The following is a 17,442-nucleotide window of genomic DNA, read 5'->3' as shown; positions in this document are numbered from 1 at the left end:
GTACAGCCATCTATTCTTCATGCCGTCGTCGAGTTATGATGACCGGAATTCTCCAACGCGCGGCCAATGCCTTGGGCAAGTGGTTTCGCAAATGGAGAATCGAGGTAAACCCGGAAAAAAGTGCAGCGGTGTACTTTTCAAAGGGCTATTATAACACATCACAACAGACAATAAAAACCAAAGAAAAATAAAACATATTGTATTATCTCTATGTAGATAGGTATTTAATAAATTTATAACACTGTATAGAATTAGATTTTTATCATAAGATAACCATTATAATGTTACACAATTCATAGTTACACTGTTTGTTGACCGAAATAAAAATAAAATAAAATGTTAGGGTAGATAAATTAGGTAGGTATATTATTATTATCATTTATTATTTTTTCATTATTTTTTTTTTTTTAATGCTATTTTTTCACTTTATATTTTATTTGTTGATGAGGTTGATAATTTACCTCACAACCCACACGATAGAAGAAGATTTAATTATTTAGAAATAGTCCATATTTCATTAAAAACATAAACTGAAGAAATAACACAACAAAAAAAAAAACAACTCACTGTGTATAACAGTCAGCTGGCCAAATCAGAAAAAAAAACACGTTATGTAAAAAAAAGTATGTCGCTACTTGTTGCGTCAGACACCAACACTGGTTTTACCGAGCACGACCGCCCAGCGGCGTGGACAGGACTACACCTGACACTATGTATTTGATGTTGTAAATAATATTACTACAGTCCTTGACAGTCGAGTCACAATAGCTTAATATTATAATAATCTACCGGTTCTTATATGCAGTGGTTATCACGTGCTACCATCAGATGCATTCGCTTGACAAACTAGATATCTCAGTTTTAATTTCGGGCAAATAATTTAGAATTTTTGTCTTATATTATTGCGGGCTTTTTAAAATCCTAGTGTTTATATAGAAAAGATCTTGTTCTATTATTCTATGTTAATGATAGTTAAAAAATTTGCTGGTAAGTAAAAATATTATCAATAGATCCTACGGTATATTGAAAAGCAAAATTATGTTTTACCTATACAGGTTGTTAGTGACATCGTAACGAAAACTTTGAGGGATTATTGAGACCATGATTCTGAGTTGATATGAAGTGGAATTTTCCGTCGCAAAAGTATAGAACTGAAAATAATTTAAAAATATAAAAAACATGAATTTTGCGACGGAAAATTTTACTTGATATTAACTCAGAATCATGGTCTGAATCATCCCCCTGAGTATTCGTTACGATGATACTAACACTCTGTATACTTACCTTCTGATATCCTATAATATAATCACCGAGTTTTCTAGACACAATAGTAAACAATGTGGTTTGGATTTTAAAAGGACATTCGGTCTTGTAAGTTTAATGAGTAGGGGAGGCGCATAGGAGCGCGCGCAAAATACCTAGAATCTTTTGTCTTTTTGCAAATATACAGTTAGAATTTATGTATGTGGCCAACTTACATAAGCTCTATTGGATATTTGCAAAAATACTAAAGACTCTAGGATATTTTTGCGTTAACGGTAATGAGATTGACTGCCGATGTTCGAAGATCTCATCATCACTAATTTAAGATCCACGCTCTTGTCTGTGAAGCATTCTCCATTCTTGTCTATCAAAGGCCAATTCCTTCACTTCCTTATAAGACACGATGTTCACCTTCTCTTTAATCTGTTTCACGTATGCTCTTCTTGGTCTTCCCTTTTCTCTCTTTCCTTGTAGCTTCCTTTCCATGATGTTTTTTTTTTATAAAACGAGGATCTACTAATTTGATATTTCGGGAGACTTCAGTTCTATTTAACAAAAACAGTTTATGTGACGTGCTCGTGATCTTACTGTAAGAACTGTTAAGGTGTAACTCGGTAGGTAAATTAATTTTCCTGTTTAGTCATAAATCTACCAGGAAGTCAACCTTATACTTTGCATAAATACATAGTAGATTTTTATTACCTTGTAAGTTAAATTATAGTGCAGTAGAAAATATCAAAGTTTAGGTGACTGGGTTTGATTATGGAGATAAAAATTTGTCATTTTAATTTACCCCGGTCGGCATTTTCATAATTTGACAGACAAAATAATATATTTAGGACGACTCAAGACTCAAGACACTTAAGTTGACCGCAAATTGGACGATCTTGTGAACGAAGTATTGTGATAAATACACATGATCTGTGGATAAATCTTATATTTTTTCTTTCTTGTCTGCTCCGATTTGAGCCAACTCAATACCAGATACAATATATTAGGCTGAATTTCCCATAAACGGATAAATTATATGTCAAAGTTTAAATATTTTTTTTTGAAAATATTCAAACTTGGAACACGTCTTTATTCTATAAATAGACACTAACTGATTATTGAGAAATTACCCCTTATTTGGGTTGGATATTGCAAACTACGCTTTCTCTCTTTATTTAAGAGCTGCGCTCTTGTCGGTGGAGTAATCGCCATTACTCCATACGCTACGCTTAAACTACGCTTTACACATTTCAATTTGCTACAGAATTAAATCTCAATAAATTGACCTTATAGACTTTTTTTAATTTTAAGCATAATATAGCATTACACATATGTATATGCTCACTCCTCACCACTTATGACTTCACGATTCAAAGTGTAACTATGTTACCTACTGAATAAAGATAATTTTGAATTTGAATATGTTTAAGTCCCATGTAATAGGGGCGACCCTTATTACCATATTATTATTATCAAATAATTTATTGGTGCAGGTAGTTGTTTGGTTTGATAACAATCATATTGTATTGTAGAGGCTGGAATCACGATAACAGGAAAAACATATTTCATATTATTCAAAAAGATTTCACATCTTGAAAAAGTGCAGAGGCCCCTTTAGACTGACGTATTTATTGTATTTATTGAAGGAATAGTACGTACGTATACCTACTACTTATTGACCTTCAACAAGTTTATACATGATAATTACGTAGAATAAATGATTTCTGACTATAGTGAAAAACGTACAGAACGGCAACTCCTCTCCCCACCAGCGACTGAGCTAGGTTTACCTCACCCCCTCGGTCTTTCTTTAGTCTTCATCCGTATGGGCGTCACACGTTACACACACAGATGCGCGTGTACGATAACGTCAATGTGTAGTGTCTGTGTAAAACGAGGTGTTTTGTATGAAGTGTCCGGGGTGCGACTGTAGTGAATACATAACTTTACTTTATCGGACGACACCCACCTTGTGAAATCTTTACGCCATGTCTCTTTACATTGTGAAATAAAGAAAATGAAAGATAATTATGAAAGTATCACTAAATAAATGATGTAAATAGATAAAATTATTTTGTTTATAGAGATTTGCTTAACGGAAACAGAATTATGATAAAATAATCGTTCTTATAAATGTTATGATAAGAACGAGTGGTCTAATCGACTGTTTTGCTTATTGTCAAAAATATGTGGTGGCGGATGCGACTGAATATTATCGCAATCAGCCGATGGACGTGTGATCTAAAGAAAAGTACTACATAAGCTTACGACTAAATCCCAATTGGGGTAGTCAGAGGTACATCCATAACAAGATGAACTAAGTACCCACACTCCACCGGGCTTTTTGTTAGACCAACGTGATAGATAATGAACCATATCGCCATTACTATTAGTAACTACTATTACAAATACAACTTATCAATAAATACATGCGCAATAATGAATAAATCGTTATCATCAATTTAAGAGCCACGCTCTTGTCGGTGCAGCATTTTCCATGCTACTTTTTTTAGAGAAAAATAGGACCTGACAATCTGGAACCTGACAGAGGGCACCAGTAACTGTCAGTACTATTCAGAGGCGGAGGACAGGAGCTTTGTAATAGACTACTCTGGGCGCCATCCCAATTGCGTCTGACAGAATACTGCGGGGCGGAAGGCAAGAGGGAATGAATAAGTAGGTACTTACATAATATTAATACATTTATAAATACATACACAAATAAACAATATACCTATATAAATAGTACTTTAAAAGGCGAACTGTTTTGACAGCTTACTGTGAAAACATAGTCATTAGTTCGTCTTTAAAGATTCGCAAATGAACTTGCTTTTTAAAGAATCGCTTAGCTGATATGTAGTAAAGAAAACATGTATCTAAGTTTGAGTCAAACTACACACTGGTTGGTAATAACTCATTTCTTTCAAAAATTCAAAAATATTTTTTTTTCAAAACTGGCTTACAAAGTTAGCGCTTTTTGAACGTCAAAAAAAATTAAATTACATATTATGTAACTAGCCGTAAAACTACTACCACATCGGAATCTGTAACGCTGAGGGAAAGACGTGGCCAGAAAACCTTCCTTCTCTCGGTGAACCATGCATGTACATACTGAATCACTGTGATCCTGTAGTGCACTGGCTTGCTATTCAAACGGGGAGCACCGGTTCGAATCCCGGCAACGTAACTACATACTTACATCAGTAAGTAGTAACCAGGACCAACGGCTTAACGTGCCTGTGGTGTGGTGTGTGTATATGTGCGTGTGGGTACTCAGTTCATCTGACGATGGATGTACCTCTGACTAATCCATTGGGTTATAGTCATGAGCTTATGTTTTATAAGACAATAATAATTGTCAATTGTCAGTGTTTCTACAATTATTGTTACTGTTCTGCCCAATTCCGAGTACAGATAAGAGAGAGTGATTACACCACATTGCTTCAAAACAATAAGCAATGACTTAACAAGAAATGAGATAATACTTACCTCATAATAAATAATAACCATAGTCCAAACATATTATAAGTATAGACACGACTAAGTAGTAGAGTAGTAGTAGCACTTGGCTACGGCTCGTGCCGCTAGAACCTTTTTGGAGAGAATAGTAAATACAGGGTTAAAACACGTAATAACGGGTTCTTACCGCGTTTAAAATAGGGATCATCATCAGTAATTTAAGGGCCACGCTCTTGTCAGTGTAGCATTTTCCATGCTACTTTTTAGGGGAAAATAGGGTCTTGCCTTCCGCCCCAATAGTCGCAAAAGTATGGTATTGATAATAATTAAAAAAATAACACAAAAATTACATGAATTTTGCGACGGACAATTCCACTGAATATTAACTCAGAATCATGGTCTGAATCATCCCCCTCAGTATTCGTTACGATGTACTAACACCCTGTATACATGAAAATAATAATAAATATCCAATAAGTAGGTACAATATTTATAGAATTGAAACAGTTGATTGTAACCGATATCAGACGTATTATGTTGATTCATGATGAGTATGAGTATTCATATTTACATTATTGACAATGATTCAGCAGTAGCAGGCATCCAGACTTAACTGATAGTTTATCTACAAACCAACGAGAATTCGCAATTAATGATAAGTAAAAATAGCATCATCATTTAGGCTTTGGTCTTGGTTCCATACAAGACCATAAACCCGGTCCCAGGGGGGACAGTCATCTTCTCTGCCCTCCACTGGGGCAATTCCTGTTCGGCGCGTCCTTGCCGCGGGGGTGGGCGCCTCTTACTTCTGTAGGCCGGAGTGAGATGGTGGCTGAGTTCGAATAGGGACTCAGACCTACGGGGTATTACGTAAAACCCTTGTCCAGGGATACGGATAAAGACCTCAACGGTTGCAGAGGCGAAAACGGGAGCCATCGGTACGGTACTCTATCTCCCTATCCATCCATAGGGAAGGCCCGTGCCCCAGCAGTGGGGACGTTAATGGGCTGGTGATGATGATGATGATAAAATATAGCCAAAACTAGATCATATCGATCGCAATGTCAAAAAGTTATCAGATCTCACTTGGAGCCAGCTTCCAACTCTACACTCCCTAATTATACAAACTCTAAGATCACAAACTTTACACATTAGGCAAAATATAGTCACGTTCAAAAAATAAAAAGGCCTTGGGTAACTATTTGCATACTTTTAAAAATAAGTTAATTTTTTATGAACTATTTTCGATTTAAGAAAAATACAACGTCTTACTCGGTAGGGCAACCCCACCCCTTCGGACAGTTTGGTTGTTCCAATGACGGCTGATTCAGAAACTGACAAATCCAAAATTAATTTGGTCGAATACTCGTATCTTATAAAATTTCTGACCACAATGGAAATGTAGCTATTATATTATTAAATATGAGGGATGATTTACACCATGGTTTTGAGTTGCTATACCCGAATGCGTACATGAACCACTTGAACTATTGATGCTTGTTAGTTCTGTCGAAAGATATTATGTACCTAATAAATACGTATAACAAGTAGCTTTAAGTTCTTGTGAATAGAATCTTGTTTATAACGTGATTGATATACGTGCAAGTGTACGTACTTACGTATAAATCAAAATAAATAGTAAGTATTTAAACTTAACTCGCTATATTTATGTTCATGGATTAAGAGGGAAAAATAAAGAAAAATATATTTTTAGCTTACATTTCTATAAAATAGTACGTATATTCACTCAATCCATGCGCATACGAATTATAATATTTACAAAAATAATAATGTATACAAATGAAATACGTAGAGCACAAATATTTACAACAGGGTCATAGAAATACAAAGCATTTTGTATTTTTTTTAATAACAAACATAAGTAAAACTGCTACTTATATATATTATAATATTCATATTATTAATAAATAATATTCATATTTTTGCTAGTCATTTGAGTTTTATAATAATTATCTCTTAGGAATAATCTTATATGTTTTACAGTTTTAGCTTAAGTTTAAAAAAAATCCTAGACACATAAAATAAATCAGTTATTAAGTATTTTAGTGTTTTTAAATAGGCTTTTAGTATTGCCGGCATGGGCTGAAACCAATGAGTCAAAGGTATAATTATTATATATTACATAATACAAGTACTACTAATATTACAGTCGACACTCGTTTATCGTGAACATAATAGTCTCTACTTTGGTATTTTTGCTTGTCTCCAGTCTTCTATAGATGCATTATATTTATTTTGTTTTTTTTTATTCTCTAATTTTGAACCTCAGCCAATGGCCACCTTTTATCCTGAGGTTGAAGGAATCTGTGGCCAGTTTCACAGGGATGGGCGTTTTGGGACCTGGAGAAAGCTCCATGTGGAGCAGCAGCTGGTATACCATCACCTTCACTTCACACAGTGCGAACCGTGACCCTGAAGAATATTTAAAAATACACATAAATGTGTCTGCAATGGAATTGAAGTATTGTTTCAGTCACTATTTTGACTCAAAAGATTCTTATATTGTTATTTTGTGAAATTCTACGCTAGACTTGTTATTTTTTTGTATTTATAGAAATTTTGAAGTTGTAATTGATAAATTAATTTATTTATGCTGACTAATTATAATAACCATCTTACCGATGCAGTTCCTCGGGCCGAGTCCGAAAGGCGAGTAAGAGAACGGCTTGATGTTGTGCTTGTTTTCCTCTGAGAATCTCTCAGGGTCGAACTTGTCAGGGTTGGGGAAGTACTCAGGGTCGCGTTGGATCGCCATCGCCGGAATCTGGAGACCTTCGCCTTTGCGAATCTGCGCACAGAAGTATACGGGCATAAGCTGACAGAAATTATATACGAAACGACATCGATCAGTCGTTGAATATAAACTTACAATGAAATCTTCTTTGGCCTCATCGTTCGGTTTCCCCAGGTTGTAGTCCTTAATGCAGAGGCGGTCCAAAACGATAGTAGGAACCCACATTCTTAAAAGTTCTGTAACGAATCGTTTACTTTATGATTTTAAAGTGTTGTAACCTTGAACTGAACATCCATCTCCTATCAAGTCCTACTCGTATTCTATTGGTCAAGAGCTTGGCGTTCATATGCCTACTCTTCACGGTCGTCTACTGCCACCAATGTATGCGGTGGCATGTAGCTCATTAAGTAAAAATAACACAAGACGCATGTGCTTCATTTTGCGAATAAAAGTTTGTTTCAAAATACTAGGTAAAGATTAAACATTAAAAATATAATGTGAAGAGAATAACATTACTGAATCAAAATATTTAAATCTCTGTTGTCTCAACCGTAATGGATCTTACCAGAAACCACCATGTCCATGTACGTCATACGCTGAATATCATTGTAGTCAAATTTCCCTCCATTTTTAGCATGGAATTCTTTGATCTCTTTTGCAAGTTTATCCTGTACATCAGGGTTGACAGCCAGCTCGTACAGAAGGAAGGTCAGTGCAGAAGAGACAGTCTCAAAGCCAGCAACGAAGAACAATATGGCTTGAGCCACCAGGTCTGTATCTGACCACACTGGAAAGAAAATAAAAAAGGCTTTTAGGATTCGGAGGAGTTCAGCATATTAAACAGATCATCACAAAGATATATTAGCTAAATTTTATATACATCATTTTAAGAATGGTTGTCTTACTTTTATTGACATCTTTCTTGCCGACATCAGATTCGTCAACCGTGGCGAAGCCTGCGTCAGGGTCGACAGCATTTTCTTCGTGGGACACCTTTCCTATTTATCACAAAATATACATTATTTTAATATTTCTGTTTTCTCATTGCCCTTCGACATTATCAATTTAATATTTCATGGTCTCTTATGATAATCACTTGCAAGTCTAGTTTTCTTACCTTTCTTAGCTTCAATGAGTAGTTGGATCATGTCTGGTCTCAGAATGTTACGCGCATCACGGTCCTTCATCGTGTCCATCACTAAACTTATGAAAAAGTTGCTTGTTTTCTCCGAGAACAGTTTCAGGTTGAAATACTGTTAATGACAAAGAATGATAAATAAATTAATCTATATCGTCCAGTACCTTTGTTATCGCTACAACTTAGCTGCAGTATGAACTAATAAATATTTAGATACTCACTTTCATAAACTTAGGGAACGCAGAAGATAAGAAGACCAATACTAGTTGTTTAAACTTGAAGGTAGAGGCGATCAGTCCCTGTGCATAGAACTGATTGTCTCTTTCCGAGTGGGAGTTCACCTTTAGACCAAACGCACATGTGGCGATGACGTCATTGGCGAAGCGAGTTGTCAGATCCTTTGCATCCACGTCCAGGTGTGGAGCTGGGGAATAGAAAAAAAATAACAGCAGGAAGTGAAAATGCAGTAGGGCTACGTATATCCAAGAGTATATTTAAAAAAAATGTCTCATTCGTAATTTCCAAGAAATATCAGTACTTACTTTTACTTTCTTTTATACTTTTTTTGAGGTTGAACACCATCTGGTCTCCGACTTCCACCATGAAGGGCAGCATCAGCTTCATCTTGGAGCTGGTGAACGCTGGACTCAAGGTCGACCGCATGTCCTTCCATTCTTGACCTGAGGTGAAATATTTATTATCTCGTTGTGTACATTCAATCGATATTTGTTTATTTCAATTTAATTCTCAATTATTTATTGCATTCCATGTAATATAATGGGGTGCTACATAGGTATAGGAAATATAACATGGACCCTGTAGGGCACAGCAACGTTGAAAGGGATTTATTTGATCGTATGACTACATTTATAGGTGGAGTTTCAACCGTGCTGTTCACAGTCGGATGTTTAGATGCTTCACCCCATGGGTGGTGTCACTATAAAGGGAGCAACCGGCATACTTTCGTTATAGAACAAGAAAACTTTCATTTCAGTTATCATATAGTCTTCAGGGTGTTAGTGACATCGTTACGTGAGTCTGAGTTCTTCTCAAATGGAATTTTCTGTCGCAAAGTTTATAACAATTTTAATGTATTTTTTAGTTATCTTCAGTTCCATACTTTTTCGACAGAGAATTCAATTTTATAGCAACTCAGAATCATGGTCTTAATCATCCCCCAAAGTTTTCTTTACGATGTCACTAACACCCTGTGTATCAGAGTGATGAATTTTTTATCAAAAGTGATTTTGTTGGAATAATTAAAATAACCGTAGGTGGCACTGGGACGTATAATGTTGTAATAAGTCTTTATTTAACTAAACTATAGCGGTTTTAATTAACTTGATACCTTTTAAAGAGAGAAGGTTCCTTCCAAACAGCGGGTCTTTTTTGTCATCAATGAAAACTCGATGGTCGAGGAAGTGTTCAAAGTCTTTGATGGTTATTTTCTTGACTAACTCCAGGTCTCGAACAATCAATATTGGCTTGGTGAACTCGAATCTGCCAACAAATCTGTAAACCAACAGAACATTGTATTCGCTGCTGAAATTGCACTTTATCAATGCGTTTTGTTTTATTCATCTTGTGTCAATTTATTTTATTTATTTTGAATAGATACAAGATTACCATTGTTGTGGAATGCAGTATGATTACGCTTATTTCTTATAGGGTTTCGCTGAACTTGATATTCATTGTCATTGACTGAGCAAAGTGCAAGTTGCTGGTAAGCAGAAATGAATTGGAATGGATTGAAAAAAGAATGGAATGAAATCAATTTGTAGAAAACACTAAAAAACGAATGATGTGTGTTTTTCGAAAAATCTTGCAGCTATTGTGTTAAGTACTGTAACTATCGAAATGAATGAATTGTGAACTATCGATCAGAACAATAAAAAATACCTCTCATTTGGAAATGCTTTATACAGTCTGTTGATGTTTTCAGCCAAATGTTCTTTAAAAATTAAGGTTGGTAACATGGACCCGAAGAAAGGCACTATGGAGTCGGTCTTGACTCCTCGCTTCTTGAAGTGCGTGTACGCTTGACGGAAATATAGTAGCACCGCCACCACCAGCACCGCGCCCCATATCAGGTACAGGATCATCTGGAATTCAATCTGGGTTAAAATTGACCTTATTAACTTTGTCTTTCATTGCTATTTTGATCTGGCAACTATTTTTGCCGAAGTCAGTTTAGTCATTCAGAGGGGAAACGCTGCTAGCCTGTTGGCAATTTTGGCTGGATGTGACGCATTCGAAAAGGCATTAAAAATGTTTGTTGTTTTTAAATTGTGATGTTCAAATAAATGATTTTAATCCAAATTATCTCGTGTAACTTTATTTCGCCAATATGGTCAATAAAGGTATTTTTTTCATTATATGCTATCTTGCAGTGAAGAAGGTTTGTAGCAGCATTGACAATCAATCCAATTTTATCAACTTTCTATGTATCTCGCCTTTTATGAAAATACTAGTAATCAGTTTGCATATTTAGACATTGTTTGAGGTTTACGCGGGGGAGGCCTATGCCCAGCAGTGGGCGTCGTACGGCTGATGATGATGATGAGGTTTACGAGGTTGTGTAATCGGGACTCTCATATTCCTGACGTGTGTTTATGTGACGTCACTTAGCCTACACGACCTAATTCCCAACGTATCAAGGACTCGCTCAATCATAGTAACTTTAGGTCAATTCTTCAATTACACCATTCGCACTGCAACGTTCTTATACCTACCACAGATATCACAATATAACAACATAGAAACACGCCTGTATCCCAGAGGAGTAGGCAAAATGTAGTTATAAAGCCAGCTATGTTTGTCACAAAATAAAAATATAATCTATTGCATGCATATGTATTTTATATAGTCATAAAATACAGCCCTCAATAATTGAGGCAATTATTGCACATAAGCAATATATAACACAGGAATACAAATTAAACCAACATACAAAAGGCGGCCTTATAGCTAAGGTAGCAATTTCATAAACAGTATCCAAGGTGTTGTAATGACTTTTATTAGTTATATCAATTGATAGAGATAAAAATGAATGAAATATTTTTATTTAAAAAACAGCCGTTAATCCTTTTTATGTCACAAATATTCCATAAATAAGAGATATCCTCTGAACTGGTGGACTTTTCTAATGGGCGATAGGCTGTTTTAGTAACTAATATATTATGAATTAATAACACCATCATATGTAACAGAATACAAGCCATATATCTATAAAAAAGATAAACACTAGATATTTATATTGTATTGTATAATTCACACGTTTTTTATGAGGGGACGCCCCGCTAAAACAAAACAATAACATCAAGTCAAGTACCAAGTGATTTATATTCTCATTGCACAGATTTTTCTGTGGACTTCCATAAGCGACGTTTTTCCGACAGTAGGTTTTTTTTTTGTTTTTTATCATTTTATGTATTATGTTTTTGATAATATTATTTTGTTTCAGCGGGGTGTCCCCTTATAAAAACGTGTGAATTATACAGTACAATATAATTATCTAGTGTTTAGCTTGTACATAGCTTGTATTCTGTTACGTATGATGGTTTTATTGAGATGATTATTTTATGTCACTACAAAGGATACAAAATTTGTAAAAAATAGCTGCGATACCTAAACTACTATTCAACGAGTGGTTTTCCTGCATGATTATAGGTACGCTAGTGTTAGGTTGTTGGCGGATAATGTGTGTTTATATTTTATTATTATAAGTTTATGCTGATTTATTTACTACTAGCTTTTGCCCGCGACTTCGTCCGCGTGGCGTGTTGTAAAATAGAGATCTTTGTGTGTGTGGGAGTGCATGTCAAATTTCAAGCATCTAACTTATTTTTTCGATACAAAATTTTTTTCAAAATACAGCCATTACTAAACTTTATATTTACTAAAGTATGCATGCTAGATTGAAAACATCTACTCGTATCTTACGCGGTTTAGATTTTGTCATACAAATGTTTTTTCCTGCTAACTCCCGTTCCCGTGGGAATTTTGCAATATCCTGTTGCAACTAAGCTTTAGGTTTACTAAGGTACCTGCATGCTAAATTTCAAGCGTCTAACTTGAGTGGTTTAGATTTTTCATACAAAAGGATTTTCCCGCTAATTCCCGTTTCCGTGGAAATTTCGGAAATTCCTTTCTCGGTGCACCTCTACGGTACTTAAGCTACGTCCCTTCCAAATTTCAAGTGCCTACATTTTGCCGTTTAGGCTGTGCGTTGATATGTCAGTAAAAAAAAGTCAGTCAGTCAGTCAGTTTCTCCTTTTATATATTTAGAAGAGGCTTATTATTGTCGAGGCGCCTAAAAACTTAAAGAGCGACTAACTGTTTTGTTAGAAATAATTACTTGGCAGCGATTAAATATTATTGCGACAATTATATTAGATGAGCTTCGAAATGCAAGGATTTATAAAAACTCAATAATGGCTGCTACTTTAAGGTAGCAAAAACTTTAACAGGGCCAATGAAATTATAGGTGAGGTATTATAAATAATGTCTTGGCGACTAATATTAACACAGGAGAACCAAAAATATTTTATTGGCAAATATAGGCTTTCATATAAAAATACACTTTTGGGCTGCGATTTGCAAGCACCTAAAAAAATAAAACGGGTACTGTAATTAAGTATTTGGATTCTATTTTTTTTATTTGTGAATCAAAATTTAATGAAAACGGCGACAACCGCGCACACTTAGCAGTGTGCGGGCCGCGGCGCGGGGGTTGGTGTAGGGTTTTATTAGCCAATGGCAAGCGGCGGGCGGTTGTCACGAGATGAAACGATTGCTTGTTATTGTTTACTTGTAATATTTTCACATAAGTGTCATTATACCGAACAATGTTTCAACTATTTTTAAAAACAATTTTTACTATTGGCCGAAGTTTCTTTTGAAGTTTTTTTCATTCCCTATATGATCTATTTGACATATTTTTACTGCATCAAAACGACAATTTACCGAATACTATGTTATGTAATTTTGAAAATATATTTTTATTTTTTTCTATGGAGCTCGCTTGTGTGATCGAGGCCCGAAAGCTGCTTCGAGACGACTGCGGTAACAGGTGCGAGCGAAGCGAGCACGGAAATTCGCGGCACCCCGACACTGCAAATATAGGTTACGGGGGTTGCTTGTGACCTGACCTGCCCGAAGGGCCGCGAGGCGGCGGTGAAGACCTTTTAAGGTCAATGATTTTGAAGGTTTATTAACAGTAGTGTAAATGTTCGGCATCATGATATTTTGGACAAAATGTATTTCGGCCAACCCCAACTTCGGAAAATAGTTTTTCGTACAAATGAAACGTCGGAGTAACGAAAAATAACGAATTGTTATTAAGTCAAACGAAACTTAGGTTAATGTGATTTCGGCGAAGTGAAAAAAACCGAAACGAAAATAGTCGAAAAGCTGTGGAAATGAAATGAAAAAAAATAAAATTAAATTCGGCAGAAAAAAAAATCGAACTTAAGATAGGTAACCGTAGCCATACAAGTATTATTATAAACCAATAATATTTTTTTGCATGACAAAATTTGCTTTATTTAGACCTCATAAAATGTCGCACATAGTATGTTTTATATGATCTTGTGCATATTTTTTAACACCCTATTTAATTTTATAAACGATCTCATTTTATAAGTTATAAAAGCCTATTTTTTATATTTTATCCCCCGTCAAGTTGTCGCCTAACAATAAATTCAGTTGCTACACAAAAAAATCGCTGCCAATTTAAATTTAAATAAACCTCATAACTTAATATAAAGCTGCTATTTTATGCTTAAAATGCTACTTCATTGTAGCTGTAGTATTTTATCTATCTATCTATCTGCCAACCTATTATTTTTGCTACCCATTTTAATTATTCGTAAAACCCTAAATCACATTAGTTTGTCGCCGCGTTAAATACATGCCTTTAGAAGATATTATGTACAAAGCACGGGGCATCGCCATTTACACCATTCAGGGTTGGCTGTAGAAGATTGCTATTTATACATTGTTTTAGATTGATATTTGACATAAGCTCATATTTGTTTTTACACCACTGCTGTTTTATTTTGGTCAATTTTATTATAATAATTACATTTAACTAATTTGGCATAGGTAACTTTTGAGAGAAAGTGTCGGTGTTGGGTTTGGAACCCGTATTACAGGTCACTACCCTCCCCTCTCCGTAAAGGCTACAGAGGGGAAGTATGAACATTTGAACTTAAAGAGAGACAATAAACCCTCTAATACCGAACTAGCTTTATTCGCGGATGATACAGCCATCTATTATATTCTTTGTGCCGTTGTTGAGTTATGATGACCGGAATTCTCCAACGCGCGGCCAATGCCTCGGGCAAGTGGTTTCGCAAATGGAGAATCGAGGTAAACCCGGAGAAAAGTGCAGCGGTGTACTTTTCAAAGGGCTATTATAACACATAACAATAGACAATAAAAACCATCAAAGAAAAATAAAACATATTATATTATATCTATGTAGCTTTTAGGTATATAATACATTTATAACGCTGTATAGAATTAGATTTTTATCGTAAGATAACCATTATCATGTTACACAATTCCTTTTTTGTAAGTTCTTATTGTGAATACTCTTTGTTGACCCAAATAAAAAAAAAAATAATATGTTAGGGTAGATAAGGTAGGCAGATAAATAATTAAATGAAGATTCTTTTAATTATTTAGAAATATTCCATATCTTATTAAAACATCAACTGAACAATAACATAACAAAAAAAAAAAAAAACCAACTCACTGTGTATAACAGTCAGCTGGCCAAATCAGTAAAAAAATACGTTATGTAAATTAAAAAAAAAGTATGTCGCTACTTGTTGCGTCAGACACCAACGCTGGTTTTACCGAACACGACCGCCCGGCGGCGTGGACTGGACTACACTGACACTATGTATTTGATGTTTTAAATGATATTACTACAGTCCTTGACAGACGAGTCACAATAGCTTAATATTATAATATTCGACCGGTTCTTATATGCAGTGGTTATCACGTGCTACCATCAGATATTTCGCTTGTCAAACTAGATATCTCAGTTTTAATTTCGGGCAAATTATTTTTAATTTTTGTCCTAAATTATTGCGGGCTTTTTAAAATCCTATTGTGTTTATATAAATAAGAGCTTGTTCTTTTAATTCTATGTTGTATTATTTATATTTAATAGGCAAATGATAGTCAAAAAATTTGCTAGTAAGTAAAAGTATTTTCAATAGATCCTACGGTATATTGAAAGGCAAAATTATGTTTTACCTATACAGGTTGTTAGTGACATCGTAACGAAAATTTTGAGGGATGATTGAGACCATGATTCCGAGTTGATATCAAGTGGAATTTTCCGTCGCAAAAGTATAAAACTGAAAATAATTTAAAAATAAAAAATATGAAATTTGCGACGGAAAATTTCACTTGATATTAACTCAGAATCATGGTCTGAATCATCCGCCTGAGTATTCGTTACGATGATACTAACACCCTGTATACTTACCTTCTGATATCCTTTAATATAATCACCGAATTTTCCAGACAATAGTAAACAATGTGGTTTGGATTTTCGGTCTTGTAAGTTTAATGAGTAGGAGAGGCGCATAGGAGCGCGCGCAAAATACCTAGAAATATCCAGTTAGAACTTATGTATGTGGCCAACTTACATAAGCTCTATTGGATATTTGCAAAAATACTAAAGATTCTAGGATATTTTTGCGTTAACGGTAATGAGATTGACTACCGATGCTCGAAGTCTCATCATCACTAATTTAAGAGCCACGCTCTTGTCGGTGTAGCGTTCTCCATTCTTTTCTATCAAAGGCCAATTCCTTCATTTCCTTACAAGACACGATGTTCACTTTCTCTTTAATCTGTTTCACGTATGCTCTTCTTGGTCTTCCCCTTCCTCTCTTTCCTTGTAGCTTCTTTTCTATGATGTTTTAAATAAAACGAAGATCTACCTATTTGATATTTCGGGAGACTTCAGTTTTATTTAACAAAAAAAAGTGAATGTGACCTTATGCAACATCAAGAACTGTTAAGGTGCAACTCGGTAGATACTTATTACTTAAGTAAAAATTTATTTTCCTGTTTAGTCATAAATCTTCCAGGAAGTCGACCTTATACTTTGCATAAATACATAGTAGTTTTTTATTGCCTTGTAAGTTTAAATTATAGTGCAGTTGAAAATATCAAAGATTATGGAGATAAACATTTTTCATTGTAATTTTTCCTCGGTCGCCGTTTTCATAATTTATCTGACAAAATATACACTTAGGACGACTCAAAACACTGAAGTTGACCGCAAAGTGGACGATCTTGTGAACGAAGTATTGTGAGAAATATTAAATACACATGATATGTGGATAAATCAATACAAATATAATAACGTAATAATTACGTTCATTGAAATAAGTTTTTACATTATGCATTGAAACCCTGTCTCCCAAACTAGGCGAAGCTGTGTCTTGGGAGATAGTGCCTTCACAATCTATGTACTTATAGACTAATTAAACACTACGGTATTAAAGTATTAAAAAAATAAGTAGGTAGTGTGGAAGTGTATGTGGTTTATGTGCGTGTGGTGTGAATGTGCGCATATGAGTATACACACGTTGTTAGTTGCACCAAACAATAATATTTTTCTTGTTAATTTAGGATTTATTGTTTTTTTTTCTTTCTTTCCTTCACGCACTGTCTGCTCCGATTTGAGCCAATTCAATACCAGATACAATATATCACATCAGGCTGAATTTCACATAAACGGATAAATTATATATCAAAGTTTAAATTATTTTTTTGAAAATAAAATAAAATTTGCTTTTTTAATTTT

The 17,442-nt window shown here is 34.8% G+C and overlaps 2 protein-coding genes across 2 annotated transcripts in view; both read right to left on the bottom strand.

Moving 5' to 3' along the window:
* LOC126369165 (uncharacterized) overlaps positions 1-15,622 on the bottom strand; it is a 45,658-nt gene extending 30,036 nt beyond the window's left edge. Inside the window, exons 1-2 of the mRNA XM_050013460.1 lie at positions 15,508-15,622; positions 568-703 (exon numbers count right to left, since the gene is read on the bottom strand). The gene's annotated coding sequence lies outside the window, so the exon portion shown is untranslated. The remainder of the gene's footprint in view (positions 1-567; positions 704-15,507) is intronic.
* Positions 6,535-15,507, bottom strand: LOC126369230 (cytochrome P450 9e2-like). Its single transcript, XM_050013568.1, has 11 exons — positions 15,367-15,507; positions 10,506-10,708; positions 9,955-10,118; positions 9,149-9,286; positions 8,828-9,030; positions 8,586-8,721; positions 8,374-8,466; positions 8,034-8,255; positions 7,604-7,704; positions 7,354-7,522; positions 6,535-7,146 (listed from the first exon to the last, which is right to left on the bottom strand). Exons 2-11 carry the CDS (start codon positions 10,706-10,708, stop codon positions 6,980-6,982), a joined length of 1,596 nt encoding a protein of 531 aa, XP_049869525.1. The 5' UTR covers positions 15,367-15,507; the 3' UTR covers positions 6,535-6,979.
* Positions 15,623-17,442: the final 1,820 nt, after the last annotated feature.

This window comes from Pectinophora gossypiella, chromosome 8 (assembly GCF_024362695.1).
Source record: "Pectinophora gossypiella chromosome 8, ilPecGoss1.1, whole genome shotgun sequence".
NCBI classification, from domain to species: domain Eukaryota; kingdom Metazoa; phylum Arthropoda; class Insecta; order Lepidoptera; family Gelechiidae; genus Pectinophora; species Pectinophora gossypiella.
This window is presented reverse-complemented; position numbering and strand designations above follow the sequence as displayed.